The 17,175-nt window shown below is 41.1% G+C and overlaps 1 protein-coding gene across 2 annotated transcripts in view; it reads right to left on the bottom strand.

The window, feature by feature from the left end:
• Window positions 1-17,175, bottom strand: part of AIG1 (androgen induced 1) — a 198,757-nt gene that overhangs the window by 23,612 nt on the left and 157,970 nt on the right. Inside the window, exon 4 of one of the 2 annotated variants that reach the window (XM_066248275.1) lies at window positions 9,087-9,202. The exons of the other annotated variant lie outside the window; for it this stretch is intronic. Within the exon in view, the coding sequence (XP_066104372.1) occupies window positions 9,087-9,202 (116 nt within the window). The remainder of the gene's footprint in view (window positions 1-9,086; window positions 9,203-17,175) is intronic. 2 annotated transcript variants of the gene reach the window in all.

Genomic DNA, 17,175 nt, shown 5'->3' with positions numbered 1-17,175 from the left:
AGGCAGCCCTATTCTCATCCAGCTTCATTATTATATAAGCACAGGGGCACTTGCATTAAGTTATATTTTGGATTGCAAAGCAAGACTCAATTTAAGGCCATCTTCCATTATGTTTCTCTTGTAAAAACAAGCTACATGGCTAGTTTAAAGATGCATTCGTTTAGACATAAACTATTAAAAGCAAACTAAAAAGCTGGATCATTTCCTGATACATTTCAATAGATCGAGCTCACTTAATTTGTATGTGTCGGATATTTCTTCTACATAGTGCCGGCCTCAAAGAAAATTCATTCAATGGCATAGAACACGCAGCTGTTTTTTATATAGCTAGATATTTTAAAGAAGCATTTATTTGGTCAAGTTTAAATGATAGCTCTGTTAACTCAATATGTTATTAAAGTCCTGATTTTCCATAATTTATAATTTTGAGGAATATGCACAGCAAAAATTTTAATAGCATTAACAAAAAGAAATAAAAATTGAGTTAACAAAATTAGTAATAATGGATGAAGCATGTTGCTAGTGGTTTTCTTTCTTATGAAAAAAGCACTTTCACCCTCTCCAATGTCAATTGAGAGACTATCTCTAATGCTAGATTATATTCAGAATCCTAGCAGGTGTCCTGTTCTTCTCTACCTGTGTCCACCTGAGTGAATAGCCTCCTGCCACTTTCTAGTTTTGTTCTAGAAGCCTTCATTCAAGAATAGAACACCAAATGTGGGCAAAGAAAGAAAGGGAGAATTGATAAGCTAATATGTCTGAAAGATTTCAACTTTGATGAAGAACTTGTTCAGAAATACAAATAAATATGTTCTGGAAAACAGTCATCACTCCAGTTCTTATTTATTTTTAAAGCTGTGAAAGTTCATCTCTGAGGAATCACACTAACCATGGTGTTGGAATGAAATTCATATTGTTTGTTATCTTGCCTTAGTTCTTAGCATCTTTGACCTTTATGGATACATAGTTTTGAATGTACCTTCCCTCCCTCCTTTCCTTTCCTTCCTTCCCTCTTTCCTTTCCTTCCTTCCCTCTTTCCTTCCTTCCTTCCTTCCTTCCTTCCTTCCTTCCTTCCTTCCTCCCTTCCTTTTCCCCTCCATTCTTCCCTCCCTCCCTCTCTTCCCTCCCTCCTCCCTCCCTCCCTCCCTCCCTCCCTCCCTCCCTCCCTTCCTCCCTTCTTTGCTTCCTTCCGTCCTCCCTTCCTTCCAAATTTACTGAGCCCTACTTATACTCCAGGCAGTTCAGGCACTGGGGATAATACTAGATCTCAGCAATGAAAAGCTCTTCATTGCTTCACTGCCAGTTCTTCTCCATCTAGGCATATGTTGCCAATGAAAGTATCAAGAAGAATCAAGATTCACTGTTCTTTCCCTCAACACTGTTTCAGTCATGAACCAAGTGTTTCAGTTGAAGGTGATAATAACTGTGCCTGATTGCCTTCATTAATACACTGGCCAAGATAACTGATGTCATGGCTATTATTAAAAATGTATGGGGCAGAAAGAGAACCATATGGATGATGTACCCAGAACAAGAGAGGTATCTGCCATGCTACTGAGTGTGGTGAGATACTTGCGGGGTGAGACAGGGAATTGGACATCACTTCTTTTGCAGTGATTCCTGCTGAGTATTCTTAATATATAAACAGAACAACAGTGGCTTCTATACTGAATGCCATACATTTTCTATTGCTGCTATAACACATTACCACACACTTTGTGGCTTAAAACAACACAAATATATCCGACAATTCTGTAGGTTAGAAGTCCAGCACAGGTCATAGGGGCTGAAATCAAGACGCTGGTATGGTTGTGTTTTTTTCTGGAGGCTCTAGAGGAGAATCTATTTCCTTGACTTCTCCAATTACTAGAAGCAACCACCATTCCTTGTCTTGTGGCCTTATTCCTCTATCTTCCAAGTCAGTAATCGTTGTTTGAGTCCTTTTACATATCTTTCTGACTGTTCTCCCACTGTGTTATCTTTCTCTGACCACAGCTAGGAAAGGGTCTCCCCTCTTAAGAACTAGGTTAGATTGGGCCCACCCAAATAATGCAAGATAACCTCTTCATCTCAAGTTCTTTACTGTAATCATATCTGTGAAGTCCCTTTTGTCAGGTGAGGTGACATATTCACCAATTCTAGGGATAAGGACACAGACGTCTTTGTGCACAGTTATTCTGCCTACCACATGAAATTTCAATGGTATGAAAGCCTCGAGTTTGATTTAGATTTGTCCTAAATTAAGCAGAAAGTTCTGTTGACTCTATATTCAAAATATACCCAGAATCCTACTGCTTCTCACATCGCCACTTCTACTACCTTGGTCCAGGACACATCATCTACTAGGATCATGTTTATAGCTTTTTAACTGTTCTCCTGCTCTATCCTTGGCCCCAATCCATTCTCAATACAGTAGCTAAAGTGATATTTTAAAATAAAAATATCTCATATCATGTAAACTCAATGTTCAAAACCTTCCAATGACTCTCAATTTTATTCTGAATTAAAGACACAGTCCTTCCAATGGCCTATGAGGCCTTACATGATTCTCCCTCCACCCAAGGCATCTCTGTTCGTTCTTCCCCTCACTCTGCCCCAACATACTGGCCTTCTGCTTTCCTGAACACATCACGATACTGCCGGAGCCCTGAGTGGGAGAGAGCTCTGCATTTCCATTCTGCGTCTCTCTTCAGCACCTTGAACTAGAAGGGAAAGGCACAGCCTGGTTCTGAGATGCCTCTTCCCCATCCCGGGTTTTGGGAGTGGAAATGGGAGAAAGATGAACATTTCCTGACTCTATTGCCATGGTTGTGTATGGAGTTGTATGCTGGTTAATACCAACTTCCCACTGATCACTTCGGTGAGGCTGATGTTCAGACACTCATTTTTGTGTGGGGTACATACATGTGAGGTTTGTAGGGGACTCTGAAGTACTTCTCCATCTTGACCTCTTCCACACCCCTGGCTCCTGTTCATGGCAGTATACTCCACCATTTCTTGTTGCTGGGAAACCCTTGCCCAGGGACTAGCCTTCCTGGATGAGCCACCATCAGGAGAGGTCAAGTCTAGTGATGTCTCTTGATGTCAAACCAGATCTATAAGAAACACCCAAGCTGCCACATAGGACAGGATATAGACCGCACTACAGTCGCCCCTCTCTTCATCCTGCCATATCCTTCCCATGCCCTTCCTTGCTCAGGTAGGAGGTGCAAGGTAAGTTAACAAGTCTGCTTCCTAAGTTAGATTCCTGTCTTACCCCTGACATGTACTAGGGATTTCCCTGGAGTGTCTTACAATTGGCTTTGGTGAGTATGGGAGACACTTCCTTCCCCAATGGCTTCCCTAGACCCAGGGCTGCAAAGACCTCCCCTCCCCAACCAGACTGAGGAAGAAAGAAGAAATATGGGTGTGGCACAAAGTGTGGATGGCTCTTGTGACGGGCGGGGGAGTGGAGTCTTTGGGTTGTCTCTTGTAAGCTCCAAGAAAGATGTCTCTTCAGAGTGTGTCCTTAACACCTTACTCTTTCAGCTTGGTCCCAGTTCTCTGAATCCCCGAGATCAGAAGAACTTTCACACACCACTACCAATGTCAAAGTCATAGGCAGTTATAGTGGAGTGGAAGGCTCAAGTTGAACAAGGAGAAATGTCTCATGCTGGTCAACTATACATTGGTAGATTTGTTGGCTTGTAAGAAGCGTCCAATTAAACAAGGGAGATTTTGATGTGGTCTAAAATTTATTTTTCTCAGTGAAGAGGATACAAACTTTATGGTTAAAATTTTTACTTGTTCATGGCTAAAAATTCTTTCCAAGGCTTTTAAATGTGTGTACACTTTTATTTTTAAGAATTGTTTTTTGTTTTAAAAATAATGTATGTTTCCAGCACAAACTTAAGGAAACACAGAAAAGTTTCAACAAGAAAAAAAATCTTCAACTGCATAGCCGAGGGATAATCAAGTTTACTAGGAGACAAAATTCACATTCGGGTCAATTTAGAATTACATCATAAAAGAAAGATCACATTTTATCATGATTTTACTTTGTTTATTTTCTGGGTTGGGGAGTTGTACAATGAATACATTCAGGATAAGATTTGGAACATGGAATTTTAAAAATTGGGCTCGAGGGCTTCAAGACAATAGAAATCTCTACTTTGCTTTAAAGTAGTTCATTGCAGTGACAAGAAATATTTATCATAAGAAGACAGTTTCAGAACTCCTTCACTAATGCTGTGCCTTGTTCTTGACCATGTCTTGTGTCTTGCATTTAGTGGTCAGCATGTATCATGCGATATCCCTGAAATCTCCTTGTGTGCCCTGAGTGAATGAGAACCACCAGGGGAGGAGGGAATGGCCAGGGGCTGGAGAAAGACCTACCCCACCCCACCCCCCTGGGATAGAGAATACTTCACTGTTGAACCCTTGGGAATGTAAATTTCCAACCTGGAGTGGTTTCCTTTTTCTGTGTCTTACAGACTAAAAAGCAGAGCACTGAGCAGCAGCAGTATTTAGGAAGACAAGGATGAGAGATGCTGGTGGGTAGGAGTGAGGGACAGACAGCCAAGGAACAGGGCGGCCAGCAGGAGTCCTGCACCAGGTGAAGTGAGGATGTCTTGTTTAGCAGAATTTGTCAACTATAGGTTGACAGCAGTCAATATTCTATTATCTTAAAGCTATTTGTTTTACTCAGCCCCCCTTCGGGATTATCTGATGATTCTTTTAGACTTAAAAGAAACAAACAAAAGTGACATTTTATATCTTTGAGGGTTGTTTCGGTTTTTTAAGTGAAGATGGTATGAGTGAGTGAGGATGAGTTAAAGGAAGAGAAAGGACATAACAGCCTTGTAACTAAAATTCTGAAACCCTTTGTAAGGCCAGGGGCCACCTCCATCATGGCCATTCACATGCAGGTTCCCATTAGATTCAGGCAGAAGGTAAAGAAACAGTGGAGCCAAAAAATGGTGGGTCATCCTTTATTCTACTCTTGTACCAGCAAATGAGCACACACACAGGGCTCTAAAACTCTGACACATTCTCCGATTCCACAACCAGGAGAATCTTCTCCAGGTTTCCCTAAAATCAAAGGCCCCACCAGTCTCAGTCACCTCTGGTTCCCCATCTGCAAATCGTCTTCCTTCTCCTCTCTGCACAAACTAGCTTCTCCTTCAGCACCCTGCCATCTTGGCTTCCTTCTTCCTTCTTCTCTTTTACTTTTGAAAACTTTTTGGCGCGAAAGCTCTCCTCCAGAAAACATTAGCATAACAATGGCTCTTCCCAACCAGGAAGGTAATCTGAAATTTGTAATCAACTGCCCTGCTCTGAGGGGAAGCACACACATGGCTTCCCAGCACCATTTTTAACAATAAAAATGAGTAAACTCAAAAAACACAAATTTTACAAACTCAATTGCCCAACACCCTTGATAATAAAGCATTATATATTCTTGTTTCTATTCATTGAGTAACTTCTCAGAACTGCAAATATAGAAATAATAATAATAATAATAATAATAATAAATATAGCCTGACCAGGCGGTAGAGCAGTAGATAGAGTGTTGGACTGGGTTGCGGAGGACCAAGGTTCAAGACCCCGAGGTCGCCAGCTTGAGTGTGGGTTCATCTGGTTTGAGCAAAGCTCACCAGCTTGGACCCAAGGTCGTTGGCTTGAGCAAGTGGTTAGTCGGTCTGCTGAAGGCCCGCGGTCAAGGCACATATGAGAAAGCAATCAATGAACAACTCAGGTGTCACAACGAGAAACTGATGATTGATTCTTTTCATCTCTCTTTGTTCCTGTCTGTCCCTCTCTCTGACTCTCTCTCTGTCTCTGTTAAAAAAATAAATAAAAATAAATATAGAAATTTTTATTGTGGTATTGCTGTATGGGTTCTATATACAAGGAACTGAGTCCTCAGAACTGTACCATAAAGTACACCATAGTCTTGTTCCTATTTTATATCTGAATAAATTAAAGCCCAGAAAGGTTAAGTGGAGGAGTCAAAATTCAAACCCACAAAGTGGCCTTAACTACTAGACATGACTGCTTCTGATGTACTGTTTCACAACAGAAACAAAAACTAGAAACCCACTCAGTCTGCTCACGCATGGAGTGTCTCTGCACACAGGAAGAGGCAGTGGAGGATATGGTTAAGTGCACAGACTCTGCAGCCACCCACTGGGGCTGGCACTATAGTACCTGGCAACAACAACAACAACACCAGTGGCTTTTCCTTGGGCAAGTCAGGTAATCCCATGGTTTCCTTATCTGTAAAATGGACTAGATAATGTCTATCTCAAAGGGTTGCTTGGGAACTAAATAATATTTGAAAGCACTGGCATAGCACTCAAATGAATGGCAGGTACCCTTTACAGTTCCTGATAATTGCTGTTGCCCTGGAAACCAAGGGGACTTTTGTGTTGTGTGTTGCATAAGACAATATGGATCACCTCATTTGTAAGGGGAAATCCCACACTCCTGGTGCAGAGGACTGTTTGGGGAAGTGCAATGGAAGGAGATGTGTAGGAAAGGAATTAAGAGCTCGCTGTATGTAGACAAGGAGACGCTTGTGTCTCAGACACCTAGACGAGTGGAAGGAAACTGCGAGGATGTAGAAGTGACCATGAAAGGATCCTGAGATGATTTCAAGATACTAAGCTGGGGTAGGACTGACACAGGGACTGGGAAATGGAGCCATGAGAGTGGGAACTCAATGGGCTCCAGTCTATGATGAAAAGTTCCAGTGTTCCTCGCTTTCTCAACCCTCACTCTCCAAATCTACGGAGAGAACAGATAGGACAGGAGGGTTGGGAGATGAAGAGAAAGCTAAAATCTGGACAGAGCAGACAGCCAGCCTGGCCAGCCATTTCAGAGCTATAGGTTCAGCTCAACCATAGAGAGGACTGGAAGGGACATTTATTTACTTTATAACTCGCATGTGATAAGAAGAATGCTTTCTTCTATTTTGGCATGAGGTTCTGAAATGTCCTGCCACAACCCTGGTATGCTATCAAGAGATTTCATATCCTGAACCTTCTGCTGGTCCTAAGTTTCGGCCCTAAGACAGTCTGAAAGGGAGAAAAAACCAGTACCTTTTTGTTAACAAGTAAAATCCTTGGATTTATATAATGTGACATGATGGGAGGGATATTGTTTAGGTCTTGGCATAGCGGTGAATGCCTAGGGCAGAACACCAAAGGAAAAAGTCTATTTTGAAAGCTTTCTCAGAACGTATCTGAGAGAATTCACTAGTTAGTGCAAATACATGTCCAAACAAGTACTGGTTTGCTTAGGGAGTACGCAGAGCTGGCAAGCCTCGCTTGGCGTGAAGAACGTGAGCAATGCTTCATTTTAATGAGGGATCTTGGGGGTCTATAATGAAGACGATGTGGTATTTCCCACATGTCTCTTTGGAACGTGGACTGATTGTACCCGCAGTGGAAGAAAGACCATCTATCTGAAAACTTACAGTTCCTGAAACCTCCGGGGTTCTACAAGATTCAGATAACTTAATGGCATATAAATGAACTCATGCAAATACACCCAGTGTTCCCAGAGTAAGAAAATTCCCTTCCTGTAGGTAAGCAAATAGTAGTGAAAAATGATGAGAATGTACTTTTGGGAGGGAGGGGAGAAGGGCATTTGCTGTTTAAACAAATGCTATAGGCGTTCCCTGGTATGCTGTGAGTACTGCTGCATCTTGGGAATAATTGTGTGGCTTCCCAAACAGCTCTTCTGAAAGATAAGCATCCTCTGACTATCGAGTTCAGAAGTAAAGCACCTACGTTTATTTTTAAGATGTAATTTCACAGTCACACTTCACCCGTGAGCCCTGATCGTTTGGACTGTTTCTATCAGAGAAAGGTAATACTTAATGTTTCAGGGGAAAAATATCTAGACAGTGACTAGGAAAGCAAGCATTCCCCAGTCCTCACAAATGGTCTTTGACCCGTTGATGAAGAGGCCGGTGGAATGAGCATTAGTGCATGTTTGTTTTGAGGTCTGTAGTCTGGATGTCCCCTTAGATCTATCTAGTCATAGGGTGTGACTTCCTAGAAGCAAACTCCTTTTCTGTTCAGAGCTGTGGCATTATGTGAGCAAAGTATATGAAGTACTGGACTGGCCTTTATTTTATATTTTTTGGGCTGGCTGGAGCAGAATTCTCCATGGAGACTGGCTTCCCAAAGGGCTCCAGGAGTTTGATGGGATTAAGTATAGTTTGTTTGGGGGTGGGGGGTGTTGGGTTGAGAGAACATTATTCAATCCTCTGGGCTTAAAAGAGGGGATGGTGACCCAGAATGCAGGACAAGAGAGTCCTAAGAGAGAGAAATGCTGGCGGGAGAGATCACTTCTGTGTATGCTAATATATCAAAGAGGACTTGGAATTATAAAGAGAAATAAGAAATTGCCTATCTTAAGATAAACAATTGCGAAACATCAAAACATAGTAAGAACTGCAATTCATGTGCAATAAACTCATCAGGCAAAGCTCTTATCAGATAAATTTGGCATCTCCCATTTGGGACTTACTCATGCCCAACAGACCCTTTAGAGATTTCTTGTAATTTAATCACCTCAATTTTAAAAAAAACACACCATTAAATGCATGTTATATTTAATAGGTAATTCTGGAATAGGTTTTTCAACTGACTCAGGAAAATGTACATTTCACTTGTTTCCTATGAAGTTTAAAAGTCACTCCTTTAAGAAGTCATTTCTTCTGTGCTTGTTTTCATTTATTGCAACTCCCCTGATCTCCAACAAAAGCGACAACAAAACATCCCAAGCAGAAAAGCCCTTAAGCAATAAAACTGGTGTCCAAGAAAAACATTTAGTTTGAAAAAGAGTTGAAAAATGTAGCCTTGGAAGAGCCTCTGCTTACATGGGATTGTTCAACAAATTCCTGTTGTGTGAGGTTTGGCATATACTTTCTAAAAATATAAGCATCTGGGGAAATGAGACAAAGCCCAGGTCTTGGACCAAATGAGGCACGCAGTGTGAATCTGTTAGTGATTATATCCATAACGAAATATGTGCCCAAATTTAGCAGTGCAAAATCTAATACAATACGAACACCCAGCAGGCACTGTCCTTACCATAATATATAGCCAACAGAGAAGGTGCATATGGCAGTGAGTCCGCTGCTCCTGCTGGGATACGCGTGGTGTGATGTCCTCATCTCGATCAATATAAAGGGCAACACCATTGTGTGCTGAAAAGGAACACAGACCAGGTGACACAGAGTCTCATCATCGCCCCTCAGTAGTTATTTCAACTTCAGTCGGAGAATGGATAGTGTAATCCTCTGTAAAAGCGACACATCAGAGAGCAGTGTACTGTAAACAGGGAATGCGTCAATGGCTCCATCGTAATTTTTCTTCTGTATCTTAATTTTTGAAATTTTATTTATGTCTGTTACAAGAAATTTCTATAATATAGAAAGACGTAAAGGGGGAAAAATTGGAACATAAGAAAGGAATAAAAACAACCAGTGTTAATATTTTGGTATATGTCTCCCCGTACCCTGTTCATATTATTTATACACAGTTAAGATCATACTGCGCATGAATTTTGTTTTAAATTGTAACATGAAAAATTTTAATAAGCCACTAAAAAAAAATCCTTCTAAGAATGTCAACCCTGACCATAGCTTCTTAAAATTCCATCTTATGGATGGATGTACCAAAATTTATTTAACTAATTTCTGTTCTTGGAGAGTAAGTAGTATAAGATTTTCAGTTTTTCACCTATTAAAAATATCATGGTAAATATCTTTTTAAGAAGTCTTTGTATGGACATCTGATTGTTAAATTATTTTCTTATAGTCAAAGGCTGTGACGATTTTAAGGATGTTAATACATAATGCCAAATTATGTGTGTACTGGCAGCCAGTTAGAAATAATGCAAAATTAGCTCTCAGAAATTATGTACCAGTTTGTACCAGCTGTGCAAGGACTTAGACATGATGTCTGAAGACAGACTCCAAAGAAGCTGAGTGGAACATTACCACCTGTTTTCTGGACCCAGTGGCTACTCTATGTATGTACTCAGTTTGGAGGGGCCAGGTTGGAGGTGAAATTTATCTCCTCCATATGATAGCAAGAAAGGAAGGTCAAGTGCTCTTGATGTTGAAATTTGGTGGACAGAAGAAAGAAGAGCTTAGGTAAAACTGGGTCAGGGTATAGATTTACCTTCCAACACTGGAGAGTTTCCCAAGAAAAAGAAGATGACAGGACTAGGAACGGAGCCATTAGCAGGTTTGCATTCTCTTTGATACCCTTAATGGCTGTAAAAGAATCTTTGTTCTGTTCTGGCTGTATTGTTTGCATATTCAAGGAAAAACAGGAAGCTGAATGGAATGATGCTCACACTCTAGTAAATATTGTAGCAAAATAGAAACAGGTTGCAGGTAGGCACTGTCTACCTGTGTGGTGGGAATATCAAGGTGAACATTTTTGGAACAACTTATTATGTATATTGATAGAAATAATGAACAATAGGATTTTTAGACAAATACTAAGACTGGAAAGTCTATTTTAAGCATTCTTCTCTAGATAACCAACCGTTCTGACTGCCAATATATTAGTATTTAGATTATGGTAATTAGTAATTCTTAGAATGTCAAGTCAGGTGGCTTTATATTTCTTTATTCTTTGTTTCTCTATTATTGTTTAAAACAGTATAAATGGCTCTCGAAGGGAACCATGCAAAATGTACATGTATGCAACTTCAGAGAAGTTATATTAAATTTTAAAGATCTCTTTTATTGCCCCCCCTCAAACCCTAGTCACCTCACATGACAGTGGCCTAGAATTTCTCCCAACAATTTCAGCAGCTAACAATAGTTTTACAATGGTGTAGTCATGTAAAATTCAAATATATGGCAAACAATAGGCCAAGTCTTTTAAAATCTTACATAGAAGAAAGATTCATGAAAATGTCTGCACTGAAGGCAATGCTGACTTTGGTGGCTTGTGTGGGTTACAGAATGATATTATTTTTGAGTTGTTATCATTAAGTAATGTCTAAACTCTACCTTTTCATCCATTTACTCCAGAGTAGAAAATCATCCATTTTTATATAACGTGATATAAGTTCAAATAACGAATCGGAATGTTTTTAGTTACTCAGTTATCATTATTTTACCTGGCTTGGCTCCTGCTGATCAGATGTCATACCAGGAAGTGTTAGAATGTACTTTGATGATGCCAGGCACAAAATCCCTTTGAGAAATGAAGACCTAGCTAGATTACTTCATCACTGGCATCATTACCACTAAAAAAGGAGCTACTTGTTCCATCAGTGATATAACTAATGACAAAAGATCTTTTTTTGTGGCTGGCTGTGCTTGTGCCAGTTTGGATATTGGCAAGTCTCAGGAGAAGGTTTTTCTATAGCAGGGTAACTTAACAGCTTATATTCAGAATTTCCAGGCACTAGAAGATATATATCTTACTCTCTAAAAATTTATCATGCTAATTATGCTTACCAAAATACAGTACAAGCTGTGGTTGTTTGGCTCAGAGGTAGAGTGTTGGCCCGGCATGTGGATGTTCTGGGTTCCCAGTCCGGGCACACAAGTAAAGTGACCATCTGCTTCTCTACGTCCTCACCTTCTCCCTTTTCTTTCTCTGTCTCTCTCTTCCCTTCCTTCAGTCATGGCTCAGTTGGAGCAAGTTGGCCCTGGGCACTGAGTATGGCTTCATGGTTTTGCCTCAAGCACTAAACTAGCTTGGTGGCCGAGCAATGAAGCAATGGCCCCAGATTGGCAGAGCATCGCCCCATAAAAGGCTTGCTGGGTGTATCCTGGTTGGGGCCCATGTGGAAGTCTGTCTCTCTGCCTCCCACTTTTCACTTAAGAAAAAAAAGTACATATTAACACAAATAAAAGTAGTGCAAAATATTTATAGCAAATATAAATGTTGCCCTGCAGGTAGTTACAGTTCTATGAATTAGAAAGGAATTTAAACTCCATAAATAGTCCTGCTGAATCTCTAAGTAACCGTTAGGAGCTCAGTTATTACTTGAAATCTATAGCAGCAAGAGGGATGATTGTTTGAGAAGTACAGGCACAACAACTACAGTTCTTATTCATGTCCAGTATAATACTGTGCTTCAGTGACTCAAGAACCAATAAGAAAATATTCAGCTCAATTCAAGACCAACAGCTGCCCAAGAATGATAACCTTACATTTTGCTCATTGTGGCATTTGTAGCACTCAGACAAGTGCCTGGCACATCGGAGGGGATCGATAAATATTTGGGGAGATAATTTATTTAATCTTCAAAATAACATCTTAAAGTGAGAATTTTTAACTCCATTCTGCAGGTGTGGGAATGAAGACTTGGAAAGGGAATTATCCTGTCCCAAATCATAAAGCTAGTAAGTCTGGAGGTAGGTTTAAGACCAGTTCTGTCTGTCATCAAATCCCATACTCTATTTTCTACTTTAGAATTACATCTTTAAAAGATAGGAGTTAAATAATCATTCACTCAATAAGTGTGTGGGAGTACGACTGTAAATCACTTATATTGCCTCTCAACAGACCAGAACTATTTTTTTTTCTCGACCCCCAAAGTAAACAAAAAGATCTTCATTGTAAAAAAAACAACATATTTTGTTAAATGTGTTTATTTCCTGTGGCATATAAGCATTCTGAATAATAACAAATGGTAAAATCAGCTGGCGTCAAGTAGAACCCTTCAATGGTGCACTGACAGCTGAGGAGAAAAAGAGGCAACTCTTTCAGTTCTGGGCTCGTTGAGGCCACAATGTGGCCTCCTTGGTCACCCCGCATTGGGTGAGATCAGAGTCATACTTGTGAAGTGCAGGGTGGGAACTGGGCGCCACATCTGCCCTCGCCCCCAAGGTTGGGTCTATCTTCAGAAATGGTAACAGGTGACTGGAAGGGTTTGAGAAGTACAGTGAAACTGACCACTCAGGACAGACAGGCCCAGCTTGAGGGGGACCTCCTTCTTCTGCCCTGTCGTCAAAGGCCTTCAAGAACTAGCCAGAGGCAGAGAGAAACAAAGCCCATCCAGCACAGTGGGGAAGCACTTTCAATGGGATTTTCAACATTGCCTGGTTACCCTGGTAGATGTAGCACTGATCTGTATAGCCAGAGATCTCTCTGGGACCAGGAAAGAGAACCTGGGGCTGTCTGGTCTGTTGGCTGTGATGTTTATGGTCACCACCTTCATGACATCACAGGTTCCATCCACAGTGGTACAATGGAATGCCTGGGGACTTAAGAACTATAGAGGAAAATATCTCAATAAAGGATCAACTGACAACTGAAAAATAAAAAAAGCAGCAAACCCAGAAACTCAGGAATGATCTGTTTCTATTCCTCGAATCTTTTAATGTCCAGTTTTCTCATGGAGGTGTAGATACACTTTGGAGACACACAGTAGAATTTGTGCATCTCAAGCTTCAGTCATGACGAACTACTGTTTTCAGTTTTGCTGTATCACATGCCAGGCCCACCTATGCATTAGGTAGGCGTGGCCGACACAGTGCCCAGGGCCCATGAAAAGGTTTGAATTTCTTTTACAGTCAGAAGCAAAAAAATGAACTTTTAGAGTTAAAGATGATATTCATGTTCTTACCAATGCAGTCATAAATGCTATATATAAAATATATACATATTTATATATACATACATATAATATATAGGTATTTATAAATAATATGCCTTTAAACCTGGTATACATGTGTAAAGCACACACTTTTGTATATGTGTATATAAATTTCTATACAAGTAAATATAAATAAATAAATGGAGAAAGAAACCCAGAGATACAAGTGCCTCGGCCTAAAAAAGGTAAAAACTAGCCTGGCCTGTGGTGGCTCCGTGGATAAAACAACCTTAAACACTGAGGTTGCTGGTTTGACACTGATACCCCGGGCTTGCCCGGTCAAGGCACATATGGAAGTTGATGCTTCCTGCTCCTCTCCCTTCTCTCTTTCTCTCTCTTTCTCTCTCTCTTTCTTTCTAAAAATGAATAAATAAAATCTAAAAAAGGGAAATAAAGTAAAAACTCCTAATGTAGCCTGTTACACAGTACCTGGTTTATTAAAAAAAATTATATTCTGACTCAATTAAAATCTTTTCCTTAAGTAAATGTGTTTAAAGGGAAACTTATTGGGACTTATAAACTCTCCTAGATAGACTACCATTTGTCATAAATAGAAGATAACCACAAATGCAATGAAACTTAATTGATCTTAATAAATGTTCACTTGATATGTTTGCTGGCAAAGGCTCTGATTCTGAGGTCTGCTCTATATATGTTAAGGAGGGATGTTGGTAAGTATTAGAGGACATTAAAGACGCACCAGCATAAAATAATGGCTCTCCTAAATGGAATCAGGAAGATTGAAAAATAACTGAGAGGGAATTACCTTTCCACTCAATGATTCAATATTATCTAATGGCAGATCTCTGTGCCACATCAATTATCTTGCATGCCGTCGGGGCTCACAGCCTATGCACTAGAACAGATGATCGTAAATTGTAGGTGTACTTTCTAACTGCTAAATCACTTGATTTATGAACAGATGTTCCTTTACCAGAGAAACGAAGAGGCCAATGAGTAGGAAGGTTAGTGGGTTGGAACAGGATAAATGAAATGGATTTACATTCCACAAGACGGGTCTGGACATTGGGAAGAGCATTTTGATTGTCTGCGATGGTGACCAGTAGCCTATAAGCTAAAGGAAAGCTTTGGAATAAACTTTGCTGTGGAATAAATAGAAGAATAAAAGCTAAGCTGTTCGAGGATATGCGTTCAGGCATGTAGACTGGGTGGATTAGGACACCACTCTAGATTATTTTAGAGCTCACCACTCAAGATTATTTTAGAGCTCTAGACTTGTAATCAGGATATACATTATAAAAATAATATGCAAGATAGGAAGCCTACATTTCGCTGCAATTTCTCTGGTCTTTCTCCTCTCTCCAAAATATTTTTTCAATAGGAGAGTCCTGCTCCAATACTATATATACACCAGGTACAAATCATTTTCTTCTTTGGAAGCCAAAACAGCTTTTGAGTGTGAGGTGCGCCAGCCCAACCCCTGCCGAACGGGAAGAGAGCTGGCAACCCAGGTCTTCTTATTTCCATCCGGGGGACACAGGCAGAGCCTGGGAGTGTTCTCGAGGAAGGTGTGCATCTGATCTCCAGGTGAGTTGTGAAAAATGAGATTGCTGAGCCTAGCTCCCGGGGTGTCTGGCTTCCTGGATGTGGAGGAGGGTCCCTGGGAGATCCTGCATATGTATTCCACACTTCTTGCCTTCCTGTTTGTCAGGGTATCTAGGTTACCCTTTATCCCTTTGACAATTTCTGATCATAAATAAAAGTGGAGGGTGGCCCAGTGCATGTGCATGTGTGTGCACAGGTGGCACTGAACACCTGCATTCGTGTGGGCACCCATGATGCACGCAGGGCTATAGATGTGACCAGACCTGCCTGGGAGGATGGAGTGACAGAGAGTTCTAATTATTAATATTTGACAGATAGATCACAAACAAAAACAATATGGGAAATACTCTAGGATACAGAAAGTTGTATACTCCAGACTGTAACTTGCATATTTTGTTTACTTCCCCACCCTCTCAATTCCCTCTAGAATAAAAGGAGATTAAAGAAGAGAAATGTTGGCCCTGGCTGGTTGGCTCAGTGGTAGAGCATCGGCATGGCGTGCGGGGGACCCAGGTTCGATTCCCGGCCAGGGCACATAGGAGAAGCGCCCATTTGCTTCTCCACCTCCCACCCCCCCTCCTTCCTCTCTGTCTCTCTCTTCCCCTCCCGCAGCCGAGGCTCCATTGGAGCAAAGATGGCCCGGGCGCTGGGGATGGCTCCTTGGCCTCTGCCCCAGGCGCTAGAGTGGCTCTGGTCAGGACAGAGCGACGCCCCGGAGGGGCAGAGCATCGCCCCCTGGTGGGCAGAGCGTCGCCCCTAGTGGGCGTGCCGGGTGGATCCCGGTCGGGTGCATGCGGGAGTCTGTCTGACTGTCTCTCCCCGTTTCCAGCTTCAGAAAAATACAAAAAAAAAAAAAAAAAAAAAAAGAGAAATGTTTTATTCTGTAATAAACTAAGAAGGGATTTCCAAGTTTGAAGATAATGCCCATTTTATTAGCAAACCATGGTCTAAAATGACAGGAAGGGTGATGTCAGATGAAACTGGCAAAGATTATAAAACACTAACTGCATCTAACTTTTGCAAAGCTTCTGGGCTCTCCACACAAGCTGAATGTTGGGTGGAAACAGGGAAAAGCAGTGCTGGGAGGGAGCATGCGCAGAATTGAACTGGATCTTCCCTTGGGGCAACTGTGAATTCAGTCGGTGGATGTGGCGAGGTGTCAGCGACTTTCCTGGAGGCAGCTTGGAGACAAAGATGATTTAAGCTCTAAAAAACCTAATTGTTTTAAACTCTGAAAGCCTGACCAAATGTTTTATCATTTCTCCAAAAACTGTCATTATTAATTTTATCTTAATTGGTCAGCTCAAAAGTTGCAACCCTTTCTCATGCTCTTCATAGCAAAGATATTCCAGTGCTTTAAATGATGGGAACTGCACGTCTTAACCGCTGTGGTTTCCAGGAACTTTCTCCTATCCCCGCCTCCTTGTCCTACGAGCTGAGGTGCTGGTTTTAGTGTGGCAATCGATGCCTGAACAATATGACACAATCTCCCCGGAAACGGCCAGAGCCTTTCCAGTTGTGTCTTTTCCGTGCGGAGTTGGATACCTGCTCCTGCTGGCTGTCACATCAGTCTGAGATGCTCTTATACAGGCATCTCCAAACCACGTTAGAAATGTGATCCAGCATCAGAAACTTAGATTTAGATGAAACCAATATTTTTTGAGTGCCAGTATGATCCAGGCACTTCCAAAATTCTGTATGAACACAATACTAACTTTGGGATTAATCCAGTTCTAACATTCATTTCAACAACTCTTAAGATACGGTTTTAATAATTAGGCACAACAAACAAAATCGTGATGTGCATCAAACCAAGACACGCATACCTTTGCGATCAAGAGCACGGGAGCATCCGTCACACTAGGTGAGGGATATTACTTTTGCATTTAAAAAGCTTTGTGACTCGAGGGCAGTTAATTCTCTTGCCGAATCTTCCTAATAAAAGTATCCAGAAGGTGCTAAGGGTCTGTGGCGTTATGA

Source organism: Saccopteryx bilineata, chromosome 12, assembly GCF_036850765.1.
Source record: "Saccopteryx bilineata isolate mSacBil1 chromosome 12, mSacBil1_pri_phased_curated, whole genome shotgun sequence".
Classification (NCBI taxonomy): Eukaryota; Metazoa; Chordata; class Mammalia; order Chiroptera; family Emballonuridae; genus Saccopteryx; species Saccopteryx bilineata.
This window is presented reverse-complemented; position numbering and strand designations above follow the sequence as displayed.